Source organism: Chiloscyllium punctatum, chromosome 49 (assembly GCF_047496795.1).
Source record: "Chiloscyllium punctatum isolate Juve2018m chromosome 49, sChiPun1.3, whole genome shotgun sequence".
NCBI classification, from domain to species: domain Eukaryota; kingdom Metazoa; phylum Chordata; class Chondrichthyes; order Orectolobiformes; family Hemiscylliidae; genus Chiloscyllium; species Chiloscyllium punctatum.
In genome coordinates this window covers 31,751,231-31,776,393 of record NC_092787.1, presented here as the reverse complement: position 1 = coordinate 31,776,393, position 25,163 = coordinate 31,751,231, and the positions used below count along the sequence as shown (strand labels likewise).

General features: G+C 43.0%; 1 protein-coding gene across 2 annotated transcripts in view; it reads right to left on the bottom strand.

Moving 5' to 3' along the window:
* The window catches only part of mymk (myomaker, myoblast fusion factor), a 63,334-nt gene that overhangs the window by 9,095 nt on the left and 29,076 nt on the right, over positions 1–25,163 (bottom strand). Inside the window, exon 6 of one of the 2 annotated variants that reach the window (XR_011956138.1) lies at positions 19,644–20,358. Coding sequence is in view for 1 of the 2 variants with exons in the window: in XM_072566139.1 (XP_072422240.1) it covers positions 20,215–20,358 (144 nt within the window). In the remaining variant the exon portion in view is untranslated. Of the gene's footprint in view, positions 1–16,807; positions 20,359–25,163 lie in introns of those variants that run through there. The other variant, XM_072566139.1, reaches the window with a different exon arrangement.

Genomic DNA, 25,163 nt, shown 5'->3' with positions numbered 1-25,163 from the left:
TAACAGGGGTATCGAGTTTAAGAGCCGCAAGGTTTTGCTGCAGCTCTACAAGTCCCTGGTGAGACCACACTTGGAATATTGTGTCCAGTTCTCATCGCCCTACTACAGGAAAGATACAGAGGCTTTGGAGAGGGTATAAAGAAGGTTTACCAGGATGCTGCCTGGACTGGAGGGCTTGCTTTATGAAGAAAGGCTGAATTAGCTCGGACTTTTCTCTCTGGAGAGGAGGAAGAAAGGAGACCTGATCGAGGTGTACAAAATAATGAGAGGAATACTTACAGTCGATAGCCAGAGGATTTTCCCCAGGGCAGGATTGACTGGTACAAGAAGTCATAGTTTGAAGATATTAGGAGAAAGGTATAAAGGAGACATCAGAAGTAGGTTCTTTACGCAGAGAGTTGTGAATGCATGGAATGTGTTGCCAGCTGAGGTGGTGGAAGCGAAGTCATTGGGGACATTTAAGAGACTGCTGGACATACACACAGATAGCAGTGAGTTGAGGGGTGCATAGGTTAAGTTACTATATAATTAACATTAGGATTAAGTCACGGCACAACATTGTGGGCCTAAGGGCCTGTTCTGTGCTGTATGTTTCTATATTCTATCCCCAATACCCTACCACCTTGTCTAAACCTCCTGCTCCTTATTTTAAATCTACGTCCTCTGATCATTGATCCCCCAGCAAAGGGAAATGTTCCTTCTTGTCTATGTTATCTATGCCCCTCATAATTTTATACACCTTAATCGTCCCCCTCAGTCTTTTCTGTTCCGAGGAAACCAACCCCTGACAACGAGAAGAGTCTGAAAAAGGGTCACTGGAACTGAAACGTTAACTCTACTTTCTCTCCACAGATGCTGCCAGACCTGTTGAGTTTTCCAGCAATCTTGTGTTTTTGTTTCAATCTATTGAATGTCTTTTCATAACTAAAACTCTCTAAAAACTAAAAAGCTGAGGCAACATCCTGTTAAATCACCTCTGCATCCTCTCCAGTGTAATCACATCCCTCCTATCACGTGGGTTCCAGACTTTACACGATACTCTAGGTGTGGCCTAATCAACATTTTATACAGTTCCAACATAACCTCCTTGTTCTTAAACTCTATACCTTGACTAATGAAGGCAAGTAAACCATATGCTAAACTCAGGACATCTCTGCAGAAGTTCCTTAGGGTAGTATCCCAGGCTCAGCCATCTTCAGCTGCTTCAACAATGACCTTCCCTCCATCATAAGGTCAGAAGTGGGGATGTTCAATACCATTCACAACTCCTCAGATACTGAAGCAGTCCATGTTCAAATACACAAATATCTGGACAATATCCAGGTTTGGGCTGATAATTGACAAGTAACATTCATGCCACACAAATGCCAAGCAACAACCATCTCAAATAAAAGATGATCTAACCACTGTCTCTTGGCATTCAATTGTATTACCATCAATGATCACTACATCTCCCACTATCAACATCTTGGGGTCACCATTGACCAGAAGCTCAAAACATACATACAGAGGCTCCAAGAGCAGGTCAGAGGCTAGCAATACTGTGGGTAGTAACTCACCTCCTGATTCCCCAAAGCCTGTCCAGCATATACAAGGCACAAGTCAGGAGTACTCCCCACTTGGTGAATACCTCCCACTTACTTGGATGTGAGGGAGATGGGTCTGGGTGGGTTACTCTTCAGAGGGTCAGTGTGGACTGGTTGGGCCGAAGGGCCAGTTTCCGCACTGTCGGGAATCTAATCTAAAATAAATGAGAAAAAAGCTTTCTTAACCATTTTACTTACGTGCCGTGCTACCCGAAAGGACCAACGTCAACAAGGTCCTTCTGTTCCTCATAACTTCCCAGGTTCTACCATTCATCATGTACTTCCTTGCCTCGCTGTATTGCTCAAGTGCATTAAATCACATCTATCAAGACTGAATTCCCTTCGCCACTGATCAGTCCATCTGACCAGCCCATCTATATCCCCCTGTAATTGAAGGCTCACTACTTACCACCCCATTGATTTTCATATCATCCACAAATTGATGACCAACCCTCCTACATTCAAGTCTAAATTATTTAAGATACCACAAACAGCAAGTGGCCCAACTTTCATCCCTGCAGAACCTCACTGGACACAGGCTTCTTGTCACCCTCAATCATCACCCGCTCTTTCTTGCCACTCAGCCAATTCTGGAACCAATTTGTCAAAGTTCCTTGGGTCTCATGGGCTCTTACCTTCACTATCAGTCTCCCATGCAGAATCTTATCAAGTCTTGCTGATGTCTAAGTAGACTACATCAAATGGTACACACCTTATTGTTTGATTGGCCACTATCATTCACAACTAGACGTGGCAGGACTGCAGAGCTTCAATTTGATCTGTTGGCTGTGGATCCACTGAGCCCATTCTGTATGCTGCTTCAACTGTTTGCCATACAAGAAGACCTGTTTTGTAGCTTTACCAGGTTGACTGAAGGAGATGGGTGAGATACCAAATGAGTATTTTGTGTCAGATTTTACTGTGAGAAGGATATGGAAGCAAGAGAACTTTGAGAAATATACAGTGATATCTTGAAAAGTGTCCATAATAAAAGGAGGAGGAGCTGGGTGCCTTAGAATGCATAAAGGTGGATAAATCCTCAGGACCTGATTAGGTATTTCATAGAGCTTTGTGGGAAGCTAGGGAAGTGATTGTTGGGCCCCTTGCTGAGATATCTGTATCATCAATAGCCACACGTGAGGTGTTGGAAGACTGGAAGTTGGCTAATGTGGTAAGCAAAAACCAGGGAACTATAAACCAGTGAACCTGACATCAATGGTGGGTAAGTTGTTGCGGGGGTTCTGAGGGACAGACTTTAAATGTAGTTGGAAAGGCAAGGACTGATTAGGGATAGTCAAGATGGCTTTTTGTGTGAGAAATCATGTCTCACTAACTCAATTGAATTTTTTTGAAGAAGTGACAAAGAAGTTCAATAAAGGCAGAGTTGTCTATATGGACTTCAATGAGGTATTTGACAAAGTTCCACACAGTAGACTGGTTAGCAAGGTTAGGTCCAGGGAGTTAGCTATTTGAATACAAAATTGGCTTGAAGGTAGCAGACAGGATGGTGATGGAGGATTGTTTTTTGGACTGGAGGCTGTGACCAGCAATGTGTAACAACAATTAGTGCTGGGTCCATGCTTTTTGTAATTCATATAAATGATTTGGATATGAATTTAGGAGGCATAATTAGTAAGTTAGCAGATGACACCAAAATTGGTAGTGTAATGGCAGCAAAGAAGCAGAGTACAACGGGACCTTGATCAGATGGGACAATGTGCCGAGAAGTGGCGGATGAAGTTGAAGGTAAGTAAGTGTGAGGTGTTGCATTTTGGAAAGGAAGATCAGACCAGGACTTTTACATTTAATGGTTGGGTTCTGGGGAGTGTTGGTGAACAAAAGAACTTGGGGTGCAATTTCATATTTCCTTGAAAATGGAACTGTAGGTAGACAGAATAGTGAAGAAGGTGTTTTATGCAATTGCCTTTACTGGTCAGTGCATTGATTATTGGAATTGGGAAGTCATAATGCAGCTGTACAGAATATTGTTAGGCATACTTTGTTTAGTGTTTGGAATATTGTGTTCAATTCTGGTCTCCCTACAACAGCAATGATATTGTGAAACTTGAAAGGGTGGAGAAGAGAATTACAAGGATGTTGCTGGGGTTGGACGGTTTGAGATATAGGGAGAGGCTGAATAAGTTGGAGTTGTTTTCCCTGAAGCGTTGGAGGCTGAGAGGTGACCTTATTAAGGCTTATAGAATCATGAGGGACAATGGATAGAGTGCATAGCCAAGATCTTTGTCTCAAGGTAGGGGAATTCCAAACTAGAGGAAAAAGATTTAAAAAGGACCCAAGGGATTCTTTTTTAAGTGGAAGGTGGTGCATGTATGGAATGAGCTGTCAGAGAAGGTGGATAAATTTATAACATTTAAATGGCATCCAGATGGGTGTATGAATAGGAAGGGTTTAGAGTCATAGAGTCCATTGAGTCATAGAGTCATACAATATGGAAACACATCATTTGGTCCAAGCAGTTCGATGCCACCCAAAATCCCAACCTAAACTAGCCCCACCGGCCCGCACTTGGCCCATATCCCTCCAAACATTTCTTATCTAAATGACTTTTAAATATTGTAACTGAACCCAGATCCACCACTTCTTCTGTAAGTTAATTCTGCACACAAACTTCTCTCTGTGTAATAAATTACCCCTTATGTCTTTTTTAAATCTTTCTCCTCTCACTTTAAAAATATGCCTCCTAGTCATAGAGGTATACAGTACAGAAACAGACCCTTCGGTCCAACTCATCCATGCCGACCAGATATCCCAATCCAATCGAGTCCCACCTGCCAGCACCCGGCCCATATCCCTCCAACCCTTCCTATTCATATACCCATCCAAATGCCTCTTAAATGTTGCAATTGTACTAGCCTCCACCACTTCCTCTGGCAGTTCATTCCATACACATACCACTGTCTGCATGAAAAGTTGCCCCTTAGGTCTCTTTTAAATCTTTCCCCTCTCACCCTAAAACCTATGTCCTCTAGTTCTGGACTCACCTACCCCAGGGAAAAGACCTTGTCTATTTACCCTATCCATGCTCCTCAGGATTTTATAAACCTCCATAAGATCACCCCTCAGCCTCTGACGCTCCAGGGAAAACTGCCCTAGCCTATTCAACCTCTCCCTTATAGTTTAAAGCCTCCAACCCTGGCAACATCCTTGTAAATCTTTTCTGAACCCTTTCAAGTTTCACAACATCTTTCCGATATGGAGGAGACCAGAATTGCACGCAATATTCCAACAGTGGCCTAACCAATGTCCTGTACAGCCGCAACATGACCTCCCAACTCCTGTATTTAATGCTCTGAACAATCAAGGAAAGCATACCAAACGCCTTCTTCACTATCCTATCAACCTGCGACTCCACTTTCAAGGAGCTATGAACCTGCACTCCAAGGTCTCTTTGTTCAGCAACACTCCCTAGGGCCTTACCATCAAGTGTATAAGTCCTGCTTAGACTTGCTTTCCCAAAATGTAGCACCTCGCATTTATCTAAATTAAACTCCATCTGCCACTCCTTAGCCCATTGGCTCATCTGATCAAGATCCTGTTGTAATCTGAGGTAATCTTCTTCGCTAACCACTACACCTCCAATTTTGGTGTCATCTGCAAACTTACTAACGATACCTCTCATGCTCACATTCAAATCATTTATATAAATGATTAAAAGTAATGGACCCAGCGTCGGTCCTTGTGGCACACCACTGGTCACAGGCCGCCAATCTGAAAAACAACCCTCCACCACCACCCTCTGTCTTCTACCTTTGAGCCAGTTCTGTATCCAAATGACTAGTTTGCCCTGTGTTCTATGAGATCTAACCTTGCTAACCAGTCTCCCACGGGGAACCTTGTCGAACATCTTACTGAAGTCCATATAGATCACGTCTACCACTCTGCCCTCATCAATCCACTTTGTTCCTTTTTCAAAAAACTCACAATCAGGTTTGTGAGACATGACTTCCCACGCACAAAGCCTTGTTGACTCTCCCTAATCAGTCCTTGCCTTTTCAAATACATATACATCCTATCCCTCAGGATTTCCTCCAACAACTTGCCCACCACCGATGTCAGGCTCACTGGTCTATAGTTCCCCAGCTTGTCCTTACCACCTTTCTTAAATAGTGGCATCATGCTTGCCAACCTTCAGTCTCCCAGCACCTCACCTGTGACTATCGATGATACAAATCTTGAAATCCTCATCCGAGGAAATAGACACCTGCCATTTACATTATCTATACCCCTATTATTCTATAAAACTCTAAAAGGTCACCTCTCAACCTTCTATGCTTCAGTGAAATAAGTCCCAGCCTATCTAGCCTCTTCTTATAACTCAAACCCTCCATCCCTGGCAACGTCCTGGTAAACCTCATCTGAACCTGCTCCAGCTAAATAATATTCTTTCTATAACAGGGAGACCAGAACTGGACACAGTACTCCAGAAGAGGCCCCACCAACATTTTGTACAACTTCAACATAATATCCCAAGAGGGATACGGGCCAAATACTCTTGACCCACTCCAATTTGCCTATCAGACCAACAGATCCATGTCAGATGTCATATCACTTGCCCTTCACTCCTCCCTAGAACATCTTGACACCAAGAAAAGCTATGTAAGAATCCTACTCATTGACTACAGCTCAGCCTTCAACATTATTATCCCCTCGAGAGTGATTATTAAATTTAGTGATCTCAGACTAAGCCCACTCTCTGCAACTGGATCCTCAGTTTCCTGATCCACAGCCCTAATCAGTGAAGATTGGGGACAATATTTCATCCTCACTATAACACTCAACAATAGAGCCCCCACAGGGGTGTGTACTCAGCCCTGTATACTCATGACTGTGTCGTCAAATACCATTTACAATGCCATTTACGAGTTCGCTGATGACACTATTATAATCAGTCAAATCTCAGATGGCAACGAAACGGACTACAGATGGGAGGTGGAAGACCTGGAAAAATGGTGCACTGAGAACAACCTAGCTCTCCATGGTGGCAAAACCAAGGAACTCATTATTGACTTTTGGCGGGATGTTACTCATGCCCCCAAACATTAACAGCACAGAGGTGGAGCGAGTGGAGCGTGTCAAGCCCCTGGGAATAGTTATCAACAACAAGCTTTCTTGGACTCTTTATGTGGACGTACTGGTTACAAAGGCCCAACAACCTCAGGCAGCTGAGGAAATATGGCATGACAGTCGAATACCTTTGCCAACTTTTATAGGTGCGCCATCGAGAGCATTCTGTCTGGATGTATCACTATCTGGCATGACAACTGTACCTTCAAGATCGGAGATGGTTACAGAGAGTGGTGAACTCGGCCCGGACAATCACAAAGGCCAACCTCCCATCTATAGAATCCATCTACCAGGCCCGCTGTCAAGGAAAGGCCGCCAGCATTCTCAAAGATCCATCCCACCCTGGCAATGTTTTTCTACAACCTCTACCATCGGGGAGAAGGTACAGAAGCCTGAACACATGCACCAGTTGGTTTTGAAACAGTTTCTGCCCTGCTGTTGTTAGATTACTGAATGGACTCACAAACTCCTAACATTCGCTGTACCTGTGTTTTGGTTTTGCCACTATTTACTTATCTATGCTATTTAACAATGTGATCTGCCTGTATTGCTCTCAAGACAAAGATTTTCACTGTGCCTTGGTATATATTAAATTCAATTCAATTCAATATTTGGAAGATTAATATCCCCTGCTATTACAACCATATTATTCTTACATATATCGGAGATCTCTCTACATATTTGCTCCTCAATTTCCCTCTGACTATTGTGGATCCAAAAGTACAATCCCATCAGGTGATCATCCCTTTCTAATAGAATATAGAATATAGAAAAGTACAGCACAGAACAGGCCATTCGGCCCATAATGTTGTGCTGATGATTATTCCTAATCTAAAACAAAATAACCTAACTTCAAGTTCGGAGACAGTTACAGGGAGTGGTGAACTCGGCCCGGACAATCACAAAGGCCAACCTCCCATCTAAAGAATCCATCTACCAGGCCCGCTGTCAAGGAAAGGCCGCCAGCATTCTCAAAGATCCATTCCTCAATTCACTGCTGTCCATGTGCATGCCTAGCAATCGCTTAAATGTCCCTAATGACTATGCTTCCACCACCGCTGCTGGCAACACATTCCATGCATTCACAACTCTGTGTAAAGAACCTGCCTCTGATGTCTCCTCTACACCTCGGTCAGGTCACCCCTCTTCCTCCTTCTCTCCAGAGAGAGAAAAGTTCGAGCTTAGTCAACCTCTCTTCTTAAGACAAGCCTTCCAGTCCAGGTAGCATCCTGGTAAACCTTCTTTGCACCCTCTCCTAAGCCTCTGTATCTTTCCTATGACAGGATGACCAGAACTGGATACGTTTCCAAGTGTGGTCTCACCAGGGTTTTGTAGAGCTGCAGCAAAACCTTGCAGCTCTTAAACTCAATACCCTTGTTAATGAAAGCCAAAATAGTATATGCTTTCTTAACAACCTTATCAACTTGGGTGGCAAATGTGAGGGATCTATGCACTTGAATAGCAAGATTCCACTGTTCTTCCACACTGCCAAGAACCTTGTCTTTAATTCTACATTCAGCATTCAAGTTCAACCTACCAAAATGCATTCATTTCTCATTTAAACAGGTTGAACTCCACCTGCTATTTCTCAGCCCAGCTCTGCATTCTGTCTATGTCGCACTGCAGCCCGCAACAGCCCTCGATACTATCAACGGCACCTCCAACTTTTGTGTCATCTGCAAATTTACTAACCCACCTCCCAAACTCCTCATCCAAGCAATTATAAAAATTACAAAGAGCAGAGGACCAAGAACAGAGCCCTGCGGGACCCCACTCAACACTGACCTCCAGGCAGAATACTTTCCATCTACAACCACTCTCTGCCTTCTGTCAGCCAACCAATTTTGAATCCAGACAGCCAAATCTCCCTGTATCCCATACTTCGTGACTTCATGAATGAGCCTACCGTGGAGAATCTTATCAAATGCCTTGCTGAAGTCCATATACACCACATCCACTGCTCGACCATCGTCGACCTGTCTTGTCACCTCCTCAAGGAATTCAATAAGATTTGTGAGGCATGATTTGCATCTAACAAAGCCATGTTGACTGCTTTTAATCATGCTATGCTTTTCCAAATAATCATAAATCCTATCCCTCAGAATTCTTTCCAAAACCTTGCTGACCACAGACGTAAGACTGACTGATCTGTAATTGCCAAGGATTTCCCTATTACCCTTCTTGAAAAGAGGAACAACATTCACCTCCCTCCAATCCTCCAGTACGATGCCCATGGACAGTGAGGAAGCAAAGATCTTCGCAACCAGCTTAGGAACTTCCTTTCTCACTTCCTGGAGCAACCTTGGATAAATCTGGTCTGGCCCTGGGGACTTATTAATCTCAGTATTTCCAAATTTTCCAGCACATCAACTTCATCAATCTTGATCTGTTCAAGCCTATTTCCCAGCTCCTCAAAGTTCACATTCACAACAAGATCCCTTTCCTTAGTGAAAAACAAAGCAAAAATCTCACTTAGGGCCTCCCCTATCTGCTCAGTCTCCATGCACAAGTTCCCACCACTATCCCTAACCAGCTCTACCTTCTCCCTGATCATTCTCTTATTCCTCATGTATGAGTAAAATGCCTTTGGGTTCTCCCTAGTTCTTACCGCCAAGCCTTTTTTGTGCCCCCTCCTGACTCTCCTCAATCAATTTCTGAGATCCTTTCTAGCAAGTCCTGTCATCCTGTAAAGCTGCACTAAACCCTTGCTTCCTCCACCTTACATAAGCTGCCTTCTTCTTTTTGACGAGAAGCTCTTCTGTTCTTGTCATCCAAGGCTCCTTAATCTTACTCGTTCTTGCCTGTCTCAGAGGAACAAATGTGTGCATCACTCGCAACAACTGCTCCTTAAACAGTCTCCACATGTCTGCTGTGCCCTTTCTGTGGAACAATTGCTCCCAGTCTGTACTTCGCAACTCCTGTCTAATAGCGTCATAATTTCCTGTTCCCAATTATATATCTTTCGATGGTAACTGCTCCCTTCCCTCTCCATGGCAATGGTAAATGTGAGGCAGTTGTGATCACTTTCACCAAAGTGTTCTCCCAACGCGAAATCTGACACCTGTCCTGGCTCATTGCCGAGCACTAAATCCAAAATGGCCTCGTCCCTCGTCGGCCTGTCTATATGCTGAGTAAGGAAACCCTCCTGAATACACCTGACAAAACGGCTCCATTCAAACCATCTGCACTAAGGAGATTCCAGTCAATATTGGGAAAGTTGAAGTTACCCATAACAACAATCCTACTACATCTACATTTTTCCAAAATCTGCCAGCCTATGAGCACTTTGATTTATCTACTGCTATTAGGGGGTCTGTAGAAAACCCCCCCCCAATGAAGTGGCTGCTCCCTTGCTGTTCCTAACTTCTACCATACTGACTCAGTAGACAAACCTTCCCTGACAACCTTTGTTCTGTAGCTGTGATGCACTCTCTAATTAGCAATGCTACACCCCCTCCTCTTTTTCCACCCTCCCTGTTCTTTTTAAAAGATGTTAGTTATTATTTCTAATTTCTATCCATATAGTTTCTGTCCACCCCCGGCATTGCCAAAAAGAGCATAAGGAACCATATCTGCTTAAGCCACTACAGAAATTACCCAGAGTGCCTCAGCCTTTACCAACAGGCTAACTAAGACACTAGACAGCAAATAGGAGATGACTCAAGCCACTTCCAGACTGGGGAATACACTTCCTGAGACACCCTGACATTAGACTTCCTAGCCCTCAGTAACCCTAACTGCTCCCGAAGCGCGAAGGGCAGCTTCACTCCTCACACATACTGGAACACTACAAAGGATGCTCAGACTGAAAGGCAACAAAGGCAACCTCACTTGCGGATTAACCACAATGGAAACCCATTGATGCCAGGATGAGAAACATTAGCACCTACTCTCACAGAAGATCGGAATCTCCTAAATCAATCATGGACTGATTGCTGCTACAGGATGGCTGATTGTCCTACTATTGATTATGTTTTAATCTTGATTGTACTTTAATTCACACCACATTACTGTACTCCTATAAAACTGCCTGTGCCCACTGCTTGAGGAAGAGAACCCTTGATTTATCTGTACAGACTGTCAGTTCTGTGTCAGCCGAGGCAATTTCTTTTCTAGCGATATCGCTTGTAATAAACAGCTTGCCAATTTCACCTGTTTCATGCTTGCGTGCTCTCTGTTCATTTGGGTAATTTCTCTGACAGTTTCACTAGACGATCCTGAGAAATATGCTCTCTAATTACAGTAGTAATGTTTTCCTTAATCAAAAATGCCACTCCCACTTCTCTCTTGCCTTCCTTTCTGTCCTTCCCATAGCATGTAAAACCCAGAACAGTGAACTGCCAGTTGTGTCCTTCCCTCAGCCAATTTTCTGTAATAGCTATGACGTGAGTTCATCAGACATATCTGTAAGACCCCTTCCATTGAAAGAAATGCAGTTTAATTCTTCAGAGATACCTTGTTCCCTGATTTGCTGTTGTCTGCCTTTCTAATTAACTTGCTCTTTTCTGATTTGGAAGCATCCTGAGCTTTCTTTCTATTTTTACTGCTACTTTGGAATGCACCCCACAACCCTGCAAACCACCACCACTGGTTTAAACACTCTCAAAATAGAAGCACTGGTCTTGTAAACCAGAGGTCATGAGTTCAAATCCCACTGGGGCCTCTTAACATTTAGCCTTGTTTCCAGCCCCCACTTAGTTTCAATGCTTGGTCATTGTTGAGATTTGGGTGTGACACTGAGGTGTACAATGTTCAAATCGCACAACACCAGGTTATAGTCCAACCAGCTTATTTTTATTCGTGTATCGCTGGACATCGGAGTGCATCTGGGAAAATTAACAAACAGTGAAATTCACAACTAATCTTGGAGGAACTGTTGGGTGAAGTTCACAGCACAGTATCAGATAAGTTAATTGTTTTAGGTTTGTCCAAGAGAAAAGCAGCAGTAGTGAGTATAGTGGATTCTTTCTTGATTATATGTTTTTGGAGATAAGTCTCTTGATTAAACTTAAAATATAAGCCATAGCTATTAATTTAACCTGGGCAGTGTTTGTAGAGGAATAAGACGGTGTTATTTTCTGGGTCTGCAGATTGTGAAGGAGCAAAAGTGGCCTTTGTAGTGATATGTACTTGTCAGATGTGGGAGTTTAAAGAAAGTTTAAGGGTTACTGCGGATTATATCTGCCATAAATGCTGTTGGATGTGAATCTTATCAGATCGATTGAATCGGTTGGAGAGACAAATACAAGCAATGAGGAATTTGCAACAGCAACAGTATGTGATGGATGGCAGTTATAGGAAGGGGGAAAGTCTCAGATATAGTCACATAGATGGGTTAACTCCAGGAAGGGTGAGAGAGGTCGGCACCTAGGGCAGGAGTCTTTTGTGGATATACCCATTTCAAACAGGTACGCTGTTTTGGAAAATGTAGGGGGATGATGGATTCTCAGGGGAACGTGGCACGAACAGCCAAGTTTCTGGTAGTGAGACTGGCTCTAATGCAACGAGGGGTATGTCGGCTTCCAAGAGATCAATTGTATAAGGGGATTCTGTAGTCAGAGGTACAGATAGATGTTTCTGTGGCCAGCAGAGAAAAAGCAGAATGGTGTGCTGTTTCTCTGGTGCCAGGATCAAGGATGTCTCAGAGAGGGTGCAGAATGTTCTCATGGGGGAGAGGGGCCAGTAGGAGGTCATTGTCCACATTGGAACCAACGACATTGGAAGGGAAAAGCTTGAGACTCTGAAGGGAGATTACAGAGAGTTATAAGGGTAGTAATATCTGGATTACTCCCAGTGCTACGAGCTAGTGAGGGCAGGAATAGGAGGATAGAACAGATAAATGCATGGCTGAGGAGCTTGTGTATGGGAGAAGGATTCACATTTTTGGATCATTGGAATCTCTTTTGGGGTAGGCGTGAGCTGTACAAGAAGGACAGATTGCATCTAAATTGGAAGGGGACTAATATACTGGCAGGGAAATTTGCTAGAAATGCTTGGGAAGATTTAAACTAGTAACGTGGGGGGGGTGGGACCCAGGGACATAGTGAGGAAAGAGATCGATCTGAGACGGGTACAACTGAGAACAGAAGTGAGTCAAACAGTCAGGGCAGGCAGGGACATGGTAGGACTAATAAATTAAACTGCATTTATTTCAATGCAAGGGACCTAACAGGGAAGGCAGATAAACTCAGGGCATGGTTCGGAACATGGAAGTGGGATATCATAGCAATTATGGAAACGTGGCTCAGGGATGGGCAGGACTGGCAGCTTAATGTTCCAGGATATAAATGCTACAAGAAAGATAGAAAGGGAGGCAAGAGAGGAGGGGAAAAGGCATTTTTGATAAGGGATAGCATTACAGCTGTGCTGAGGGAGGATATTCTCGGAAATACATCCACGGAAGTTATTTGGGTGGAACTGAGAAATAAGAAAGAGATGATAACCTTATTGGGATTGTATTATAGACCCCCCAATAGTCAGAGGGAAATTGAGAAACAAACTTGCAAGGAGATCTCAGCTATCTGTAAGAATAATAGAGTAGTTATGGTAGGGGATTTTAACTTTCCAAATATCGACTGGGACTGCAATAGTGTTAAGGGCATAGATGGAGAGGAATTTGTTAAGTGTGTACAAGACAATTTTCTGATTCAGTATGTGGATGTACCTACTAGAGAAGGTGCAAAACTTGACCTACTCTTGGGAAATAAGGCAGGGCAGGTGACTGAGGTGTTAGTGGGGGAGCACTTTGAGGCCAGCGACCATAATTCTATTTGTTTTAAAATAGTGATGGAAAAGGATAGACCAGATCTAAAAGTTGAAGTTCTAAATTGGAGAAAGGCCAATTTTGACGGTATTAGGCAAGAACTTTCGAAAGCTGATTGGAGGCAGATGTTCACAGGTAAAGGGACGGGTGGAAAATGGGAAGCCTTCAGAAATGAGATAACAAGAATCCAGAGAAAGTATGTTCCTGTCAGGGTGAAAGGGAAGACTGGTAGGTATAGGGAATGCTGGGTGACTAAAGAAATTGAGAGTTTGGTTAAGCAAAAGAAGGAAGCATACGTCAGGTATAGACAGGATAGATCGAGTGAATTCTTAGAAGAGTATACGGGAAGTAGGAGTATACTTAAGAGGGAAATCAGGAGGGCAAAAAGGGGACATGAGATAGCTTTGGCAAATAGAATTAAGGAGAATCCAAAGGGTTTTTACAAATATGTTAAGGACAGAAGGGTAACTAGGGAGAGAATAGGGCCCCTCAGAGATCAGCAAGGTAGCCTTTGTGTGGAGCCACAGAAAATGGGGGAGATACTAAATGAATATTTTGCATCTTTATTTACTGTGGAAAAGGATATGGAAGATATAGACTGTAGAGAAATAGATGGTGACATCTTGCAAAATATCCAGATTACAGAGGAGGAAGTGCTGGATGTCTTGAAACGGTTAAAAGTGAATAAATCCCCAGGACCTGATCAGGTGTACCCAAGAACTCTGTGGGAAGCTAGAGAAGTGATTGCTGGGTCTCTTGCTGAGATATTTGTATCATCGATAGTCACAGGTGAGGTGCCGAAAGACTGGAGGTTGGCAAACGTGGTGCCACTGTTTAAGAAGGGTGGTAAAGACAAGCCAGGGAATTATAGACAAGTGAGCCTGACCTCGGTGGTGGGCAAGTTGTTGGAGGGAATCCTGAGGGATCGGATGTACATGTATTTGGAAAGGCAAGGACTGACTCGGGATAGTCAACATGGCTTTGTGCGTGGGAAATCATGTCTCACAAACTTGATTGAGTTTTTGAAGAAGTAACAAAGAAGATTGATGAGGGCAGAGCGGTAGATGTGATCTATATGGACTTCAGTAAGGCATTTGACAAGGGAGACTGATTAGCAAGCTTAGATCTCATGCAATACAGAGAGAACTAGCCATTTGGATACAGAACTGGCTCAAAGGTAGAAGACAGAGGGTGGTGGTGGAGGGTTGTTTTTCAGACTGGAGGCCTGTGACCAGTGGAGTGCCACAAGGATCAGTGCTGGGCCCTCTACTTTTTGTCATTTACATAAATGATTTGGATGCGAGCATAAGAAGTAGAGTTAGTAAGTTTGCAGATGACACCAAAATTGGAGGTGTAGTGGACAGCGAAGAGGGTTACCTCAGATTACAACAGGATCTGGACCAGATGGGCCAATGGGCTGAGAAGTGGCAGACAGAGTTTAATTCAGATAAATGCAAGGTGCTACGTTTTGGGACAGCAAATCTGAGCAGGACTTATACACTTAATGATAAGGTCCTAGGAAGTGTTGCTGAACAAAGAGACCTTGGAGTGCAGGTTCATAGCTCCTTGAAAGTGGAGTTGCAGGTAGATAGGAGAGTGAAGAAGGCATTTGATATGCTATCCTTTATTGGTCAGAGTATTGAGTACAGGAGTTGGGAGGTCATGTTGCGGCTGTACAGGACATTGGTTAGGCCACTGTTGGAACATTGGGTGCAATTCTGGACTCTTTCCTATTGGAAAGATGTGGCAAAACTTGAAAGTGTTCAGAAAAGATTTACAAGAATGTTGCCAGGGTTGGAGGATCTGAGCTACAGGGAGAGGCTGAACAGGCTGGGGCTGTTTTCCCTAGAGTATCAGAGGCTGAGGGGTGACCTTATAGAGGTATACAAAATTATGAGGGGCATAGTTAGGATAAATAGGCAAAGTCTTTTCCCTGGAGTCGGGGAGTCCAGAACTAGAGGGCACAGGTTTAGGGTGAGAGGGGAAAGATATAAAAGAGACCTAAGGGGCAACATTTTCATGCAGAGGGTGGTACGTGTATGGAATGAGCTGCCAGAGGATGTGGTGGAGGCTGGTACAATTGCAACATTTAAGAGGCATTTGGATGGGTATATGAATAGGAAGGGTTTGGAGGGATATGGGCCGGGTGCTGGCAGGTGGGACTAGATTGGGTTGGGATATCTGATCGGTATGGTCGGGTTGGACCGAAGGGTCTATTTCCATGCTGTACATCTCTATGACTCTAACTAGCAAATTATCCCACCACAATAATGGTCCCTTTCCAGTACAGGTGAAACCCGTCCCTTTTGTACATTACACCATCTCTTCAGCCATTGATTTAGTTGCACATTTTATTTAGACTCTCATTAGAATGTGACACCAGGAGTAAGCCAGAAATGACTACCTTTGTGGTTCTGCTTTTTCACCTTCTACATAACCTCTCATATTCACTCTGCAAAACCTTAACTCTTTCCCTAACAATTTGTTCCTATCAAGTGTATAGCAATTTCCAGCTTCTCACTCTACCCTTTGACAATATGCTTCAACTATTTTGAGACATACTTAACCCTAGCACCAGGAAGGCAACATACTATTCTAGATTCATACTCACAGCCACGGAATCTTCTGTCAGTGCTTCTGACAGAAGAGTCCCCTATAACATTTATTTTTAAAATCTTGACAAATTCCACTTAACATAAGATTCATTCTTACTGCCCAAGATCTGACCGTCACTTCTATTTTGCTCTGACAGACTATCCCCTTCAGCAGTATCCAAAATGGAATATCTGTTTGAGAGAAACATAGCCACAGGTGACCTCTTAAATGCGTTCTTACTTTTCCTGACAGTCACCCATCTACCTGCCTGATCCTGCTGTGTAACCACCTCTCTAAATTTACTATCACACTCTGTCTCTTGAATGCCCTCAATGACATTAAGCTGAAAAAGCCCTAATATATTTTTAAAAATTACCCTTCCTTACTGACTGATTTCAAATGAGCCAGCAAAAGATAAAATAAAATTTAACATTAAAATTTTTAAAAATATCAAGCACTCAGCTGAAACTCTCATCCATTTTTAAACATGTCTTAGCTTTTCATAAATTATCTTTTATTTGAATAACACGTTCAACCAGCAGCTGTGTTTTGCTTCATACAATTTATCAGTATTCACACTAGAAAAAGACAATGTTCAGTATTCAAAGTTTATGAGAAGATTTGTAGCTCGGGTGCTCGTTGTTGTGGTTCTGTTCGCCAAGCTGGGAATTTGTGTTGCAGACGTTTTGTCCCCTGACTAGGTGACATCCTCAGTGCTTGGGAGCCTCCTGTGAAGCGCTTCTGTGATCTTTCCTCTGGCATTTGTAGTGATTCGACTGGGACAACACTACTATTATAGGACAAGCCAAACAGAGAACAGCCAGGGAATTCCTAGAGGCATGGCACTCATCCACAGATTCGATCAATAAGTATATTGGATCTGGATCCAATATACCGACCACTGCAACAGACAATTGGAACTGACAATCGGAAGCGGCAGATTCAAACCACTACAAATGCCGGAGGAAAGATCACAGAAGCGCTTCACAGGAGGCTCCCAAGCACTGAGGATGTCACCTAGACAGGGGACGAAATGTCTGCAACACAAATTCCCAACTCGGCGAACAGAACCACAACAATGTTCAGTATCCACACTAGAAGAAGATAATGTTGGCAAGAAGAATACTGAGATACAGACAACTAGACTGGATGGGATTAAGGTTCACAAGGAGGAGGTGTTAGTAATTCTGGAAAAGGTAAAAATAGACAAGTCCCCTGAGTCTGGCTGGATTTATCCTTCAACACCAGGTTATAGTCCAACAGGTTTACCTGATGAAGGAGCGACGCTCCAAAAGCTAGTGTGCTTCCAATTAAACCTGTTGGACTATAACCTGGTGTTGTGTGATTTTTGACTTTGTACACCCCAGTCCAACGCCGGCATCTTCAAATCATGGATTTATCCTATGATTCTCTGGGAAGCCAGGAGGAGATTGCAGAGCCTTTGGATTTGATCTTTACGTCATCATTGTCTACAGGAATAGTGCCAGAAGACTGGAGGATAGCAAATGTTGTTCCCTTGTTCAAGAAGGGGAGTAGTGACAATTCTGGTAATTATAGACCAGTGAGCCTTACTTTAGTTGTGGGTAAAGTGTTGGAAAAGGCTATAAGAGATAGGATTTATAATTACCTAAAAAGAAATAAATTGATTAGGGATAGTCAACACGGATTTGTGAAGGGTAGGTTCTGCCTCACAAACCTTATTGAGTTCTTTCAGGTGACCAAACAGATGGATGAGGGTAAAGCAGTTGATGTGGTGTATATATATTTCCATAAGGTGTTTGATAAGATTCCCCATGGTAGGCTATTGCACAAAATACAGACATATGAGATTGAGGGTGATTTAACGGTTTGAATCAGAAATTCTGGATGTAGGTTTGCTTGCTAATCAATGACATCTTGGAAATGACTGCCAGACTACTCAGACCCCTTGGTACCATAGTAGCCCACAAACCCATCAACACACTAAAACAGCAGCTAATGAACTTGAAAGACCCTATACACACAACAAGCAAAACTAATGTCATCTACAAAATACCATGCAAAGGCTACATTGGACAAATAGGCAGAAAACTAGCCATTAGGATACATGAACATCAACTAGCCACAAAACGACATGACCCACTCTCAATAGTATCCTTACATACAGATGAGAAGGACACCACTTCGACTGGGACAACACATCCATCCTAGGACAAGCCAAACAGATACATGCAGAGAATTCCCAGAGCATGGCATTCTAACTGGAATTCGTTCAACAAACACATTGGCTTTGATCCCATCTACCACCCCCAGACAAAAAGAACAGGAAATGACATCGCCAACCCAAGGAAACTCAAACATATAAGAGGAAAGCAGGCTACACCACCAGTGCTTCATTTGGAGGCTCACTGAAGATGTTACCTAGTATAGTGACGAAACATCTGAAAATGAACCTTCCAGCTCAGCGAGCAAACCTACATCCAGAACCTCAATCTGAGCTACAAGTCTTCTCAAAACTGGATCAGAAATTGGCCAGCTGAAAGAAGACAGAGGGTGGTGGTTTATGGGAAATGTTCATCCTGGAGTTCAGTTGCTAGTGGTATACCTTGAGGATGTGTTTTGGGTCCACTGCTGTTTGTCATTTTTAAAAATGACCTGGATGAGGACGTAGAAGGATTGGTTAGTAAATTAGTGGATCACACTAAGGTCGGTAGAGTTGTGGATAGTGCAGAAGGATGTTGTAGGTTACAGTACTGGGCTGAAAGGCGACAAATAGAATTTAATATTGAAAAGTTTGAGGTGATTCACTTTGGAAGGAGCAACAGGAATGCAGAGTACTGGGCTACTGGTAAGATTCTTGGTAATGTAGATGAGCAGAGGGATCTTGATGTCCATGTACATAGATCCCTGAAAGTTGCCACCCAGTTTGATAGGGTTGTTAAGAAGGCATATGGTATGTTAGCTTTTATTAGTAGAGGGAATGAGTTTCGGAACCATGAGGACTGCAGTTGCAGCTGTACAAAACTCTGGTGCATCCACACATGGAGTGTTGCGTACAGTTCTGATCACCGCATTATAGGAAGGATGTGGAACTTTGCAAAGGGTTGAGAGGAGATTTATTAGGATGTTAGGTGGTATGGAGGGAAGATCTTATGAGGAAAGGCTGAGGAACTTGAGGCTGTTTTCGTTGGAGAGAAGAAAGTTGAGACATGTCTTAATTGAGACATATAAGATAATCAGAGGGTTAGATAGGGTGAACAGTGCGAACCTTTTGCCTCAGATGTTGATGGCTTGCACGAGGAGGCATAGCTTTAAATTGAGGGGTAATAGATATAGAACAGCTGGCAGAGGTAGTTTCTTTACTCAGAGAGTAGTAGGGGTGTGGAATGCCTGTAACAGTAGTAGACTCACCAATTTTAAGGAAATTTAAATGGTCATTGGATAGACATGTGGACAGAAATGGAATAGTGTAGGATAGATGGGCTTCAGATTGGTTTCACAGGTCAGTGCAACATTGAGGGCCGAAGGGCCTGTCCTGCGCTGTAATATTCTATGTTTTATATTCTTACCTAACAGCTAATACATCAAAAGGGTTTTCTGAACCTATCAAATCTGATTGGAGATATGATACTCACCCCTTCTTTTTTCATATTATGCAGTGCATTTACAGTATCATGACATAAGGGACGATTGTTTCATGGATGCAATGTAGAAATATACGGCTAGGATCAAAGACAGGTTCAGTCTCTTTTTGTTTATTCCTAGCTGCCCTTGAGAAGGTGATGGTGAGCTGCCTTCTTGAACTGCTGCAGCTTACATGCTGCTGCTGTTGTCTTTTATGGTGGCTAGATCGATGCCAGGTGGTTTGTCCAGTTTAATTTCTTTGTTGAGACTTTGTAGCGATGAATACAACTGAGTGGCTTGCTGGGCTATTTCAGAGGGCAGTTGAGTCAACCACATTGCTGTGGGTCTGAAGTCACACATAAGGCAGACCAGATGAAGATAGTAGATTTCCTTCCCTGAAGGACATCAGTGTGCCAGATGGGTTTTTTCTGACAATCAATAATGCTTTCGTGGTCAGCAGATTCTTAATTGCAATTTTTTTTATTGAATTCAAATTCTGCCATCTGCCAAGGCGGGATTTGAACACAGATCTCCAGAACATTAGCTGAGTTTCTGGATTAACAGTAGAAGCCACCATCTCTTTCAGACACAGCAGAGTGTGCAACAACTTAATTTTACTGGATTTCCTCCATTTCCTGCTTGAGGGTTGATCTTTGGGAGAAGTAAGATAAAGGAGGCTGCCAGACTGCAGTGGTAGAAGCTGTGGACATAACTGTAATCCCAATCCTATAAACAGAAAAAAAAACTTGCATAAATTACCACATACTTTTTTCTCAATTTTACATGTAAATCGTTACTGAATAGTTCATTTTGCTCAATGTATCAACAATAACATGTATTTATTAACATTGTATTTCACAGAATCATGATATAACACAGAAGGAAATCTTTTGGTCCATCAAATGGGATATACCCAAGGTTACTATGGGATTACAAATTGACGGTCAACAGAGCTTCTTGCTTAGACAGATACCCTGTGCCATGCACAGAATACTTGTGTGCAAAAGTGGCTGGGGACAACATATTTTCCAAATTGAATATGAGCCAACCTGACCTCCTGGAGCTTGAGATGATGTCCAGATGTACATCCCTTTAAACTGTCACAAAGGATAGTACGATTACACTTGCTTGCCTTTTGGGGTGTCTTCGGCTTATCCTCGTTGAAAGGGTGATGGAGAATGTCCTCCAAAGGTTGCCCAGAATGGCACTCTATTTGATAATGTTTTAATCTTAGGAGCCACTGCAAAAGCACATTTGGAGAGTGTGGAGGATGTTTTGCAACATTTTTCTGCAAATGTTGTCAGACTAAAAGGGATAAATGTATGTTCCAGATAAACAAGGTAACATACCTTGGATATAAGATTAACAAGATCACACTTGAAGAGAAGATGAAGGCCATAAAAAGGGCAGCAACTCCAAGGAACATAATGAAATTGAAGTCTCTTACAGGTCTCATAAATTACCATGGGAAATTCATACTGAACCTGACAACCCTGCTGGCACCCCTACATGAACTGCTAAAAAGATCAGAAATCATTATGATAAATGCCACAAGGCAAAGCCTTTGCAAACATCAAACAACAATTACTGTCAACAAATGTGTTAGCCTATTACTACTTCCTGAGACCACTCATTGTAACCTGTAAAGCCTCCTCCTATGAGATATTATCATACCATTATGACAATGGGGCAGAATGTCCAATTGCATCATTTTGCAGTAAAAAAAAACTCTGCCCACTAAAAACTTGAGAACCGGTCTTGAGGACTACGAGGTCTCAGAGTTGGAGATGAAGACAGAGGTGGTGGAAGCTCAGCAAGAGGTTGCCACCAAGGATGCACCCCTACAATGGGTCTTCAACGAGCTTCATGTAAAAGACGTTCACCTATTTATTAGATGCTCCCTAACCAAACTTTGAAAGCCAGGAATGGGACGATGAGCAAAGTGACACAAGAGACCCCATCATCACAGGAGTGAGGGGGACCTCTCAGATTTGGAGTTGATGGGATGTGATAAACCTTACAGGCCCAAGGGGAGTCTCTAATTAATCTCCTCATTGAGCTCATTGAGTTTGAGTTCCCTTAGTAACAAGCAATGGCCTGCCCAACTGGAAGTCATCACCTGAACCCTTTATAATTTAGATTCAAAGAAAAATAGGTTAAAAAAAAACAGAAAAATAGTTTCCATGGATGATCTGGGGTGGAAAAAAGAAAAATAAAGTATACTATTTTGCCCTAAACAGTGAGAACATTGAAAGGAACTTCTCCTTCAAAGAAGCTAAAAGAAATGCACTGAACTAGAACTAGAGTTGGTAAAGCAGAAAAATACAAAAGGATTCAAAAGAAATGTGTTCCAGGGTGTCAGCATACTAGTAGAAATTCGGGGCCGCCCTTGTCCAGACATGTTTCTGTGTCAGCAGCACAAAAACATTAGGGGCCATCTTGCAGTGCAGTGGTACTGTCATCACTCCTGGATCAGGAGGCTAAGGTTCAAGTCCCACGTGCTGCAAATATATGTGTTAACATCTCTGAACATGGGCTGCAGAACTGGGCTGGGACCAGCCTATCTATGCCATGAGAAATGGCTCTGTTTTGATGTTCAACAATAAATAATGTTCCTTTTCAGTCAGGCTTCAAGAGTTATTATATGCCCCTGTCCTTTTGGTGACAGAAGGTGCTATTGAAGGGACCTTGGTAAATTACTGCACAGTATCTTTCAAACGGCACACAGAGATGCCATTGTGTGTTGGTGGTGAAGGTAACGAATGTTGAAGGTAATGAATGGTGAATGAGTTGCCATTTCGTCCTGCATATTTTTTGTGTGTTGTTGGAACTGAACCCATTCAGGTAGGTGGAAAGTATTCCATCACTCTCCTGACTTTTCCCTTTGTAGATGGTGGGCAGGTATCAGTGAGACAGGAGTTGAGTTACTCACGATAAAATTCCTACTCTCTGACCTGTCCATGGAGGCACAGCATTTATGTGGCTGGTTCAGTTCATGGTCAATTATAGCCCCAACAATTTGATATTGGGCATTTCAATAATGGTAATGCCATGAAACATCAAGTGGTGATGGCTAGATTCTCTCTTGTTGAAGATGGTCATTTCCTGGCCACAAACGTTACTTGCCACTTTGATGATTGAGTGTAGACTGATGGGGTAGTAATAGGCTGGTTTGGATGTGTCCCGCTTTTTGGTTACAGCACATACTTCGACAATTTTTGACATTGTCAGATGGAACAGCTTGGCTGGAGGTGCAATTAGTTCTGGAGTACAAGTCTTCAGTGCTAATGTGAGAATGTTGTCAGGGCCCACAGCATTTGCAGTATCCATGGTCCTCAACAGTTTCTTTACAAAATGTAGAGTGAATCTGGTAGCATGAATACTAACATTTGTGCTGCTGGGGATCTCAGGAGGAGGCTGAGCTGGATCATTCATTCATACTGATCATGGAAAATGGTTGAAAATGCTTTAGCCTTGCCTTTTGCACTGCAAGGCTTCTCCATCATTAAGGATGGGGATGTTTGTGGAGCCTCCTCTTCCAGTGAGTTGTCTCCAATACATAGATCATGACTGACAAGTTGCTTACAGAGTCTCTGACATTTGATCTCACTGGCTGCCCACATTCCCTCATGGCTTGTAGGTCATACCAGTGCATGATTTCCACTTCCGGAAACTGCACATTCTCCTAAATGTTGATAATGTAAGTCCAAGTATTGCACCACTTCACAGATAGCTACTTGATGGACTGTATATGACTGGCAGTCTCAAACTACAACCCAGATTTCAAAACACTGGCAACTAATATTGAGGAGATGAAATGCAGACTAGGTGACACTTTCAGAATACCTGTCTGCAAAAATGACCTGAGCTTTCAGTTGCTTGCCACTTTAACATCATATTTCTCCAACAACAGTTCTTGTCTCAGGCTCACTGCAGTACTTCAGCAACCCTTAGCACAAGCTTGAAGAACTACATCTCATTTTCCTCTTAAGGTACCTGCAGTTCAATAATTTTAGTGCCTGATTCCATCCTTTCATTTTTTTAACACACCCCACACACTGTTAAGACATGGGTTTCTTTTTGCATATTCACCCATTCCTAGGCCCATTATTACATTATATCGGTTGCATTCAGCACAACATTGTGGTCGAGGAAGAAGCAGACGAGTAATAGCACAGTGCTCAGAGATTGGCAGTTGTTGCTACTGAGTACTGAGCCTGTTGCCCTGATGTGGTCATCCATGGGGGATGCTGATATAGAGTGCTGACATAAAGTGCTGACATAGAGTGCTGACACGTCCATTGTGACAAGGAATGTTCCCAGTTCGACTGGTCCATGGGTGTTGGGTTTCTGTAAGAAATCTGTAGTATCGTGGCAGAAGCTGGGGGTCATCTGTACAATGGGCTTCAAATGGCTTTGACATAGCCTGAGAGGTTCTCACATAGGTCCCATTGGCTGATACAATGGGATGTCCTGATGTGTTGGCTTGTGTATCTTTGGAAAGCAATAGAAGTCACCTACGTGAAAAGTACTTGGGATGAGGGCGCATAGGGAACTCTGAAGGATTGGATCAAAAGTCCTGATCAATGTTTTAGTTCATGGGTGTGCTCTTTGGTCAGATCAGCTGGTAGTTGCCTGCATTGTGCCTGGTTGTTCAGTTGTGGGTACACTTCCTTGCAGTAATCTGTTCTATTCTGAATGACAATGGCTCCTCCTTTTTCTGCTGGTTTCATGGTGATGTTGCGATTGGTTTTGAGAGCATGGATGACATTGCATTGTGATTGGGTGATGTTTGGCTCTACCTTGTGGGTGCGGCTGATGAATCCGGCATTCACATATTTCTTGACGGTTTGAGCATTCATGGCAAGCCCAGGGCAGCAGCCTCCAAGTCGACCTCTTTGGTCGCTCCTCTGTGAATCCCTGTGATATGCTGCAGGCAAGGCTGCCCTGAGGCATGGTGCATTGGCGAAACCGAACAGTTGCTACGACAACAGATGAATGGACACCCACAACAATCACCAGACAGGAGTGTTCCTCCCAGTTAGGGAACACTTCAGCGGTCTGGAACATTAGACCATTAGGCCTCAGACCTTAGGGTGACCAAACTCCAAAGCGGACTTCGGGACAAGCAAAAACGAGAGTGGCTCAGCAGAACGGCCTCAACCGGAATCTTGGGTTCATGTCACACCACAGGTGACCCCACTGCACGAAACACACACACACTTTCTCAATATAAACTTATGGGGTGAATTTGTTTTTGCAGAATTACATTTCATTTTGCTCAAAAACTGCATGAATCCATTTAAAACTCTGTAAAACTACACAGAGGGTTTGTCAGTCTGACATAGCATTGGGACACAGACAGACTTCACACCTATTGCTTAAAAAGCTAAGCTACCTTGTGAATGTAATTTAAAAGAACTTCTGGGATTTACATATCAAAGAACAGAAACCAGCATACCTCATTAAAAAAGATGAAAGTTTTAATCTAAGACTGTTTACTGTATCACACCTCCATGACACTGGGCTTC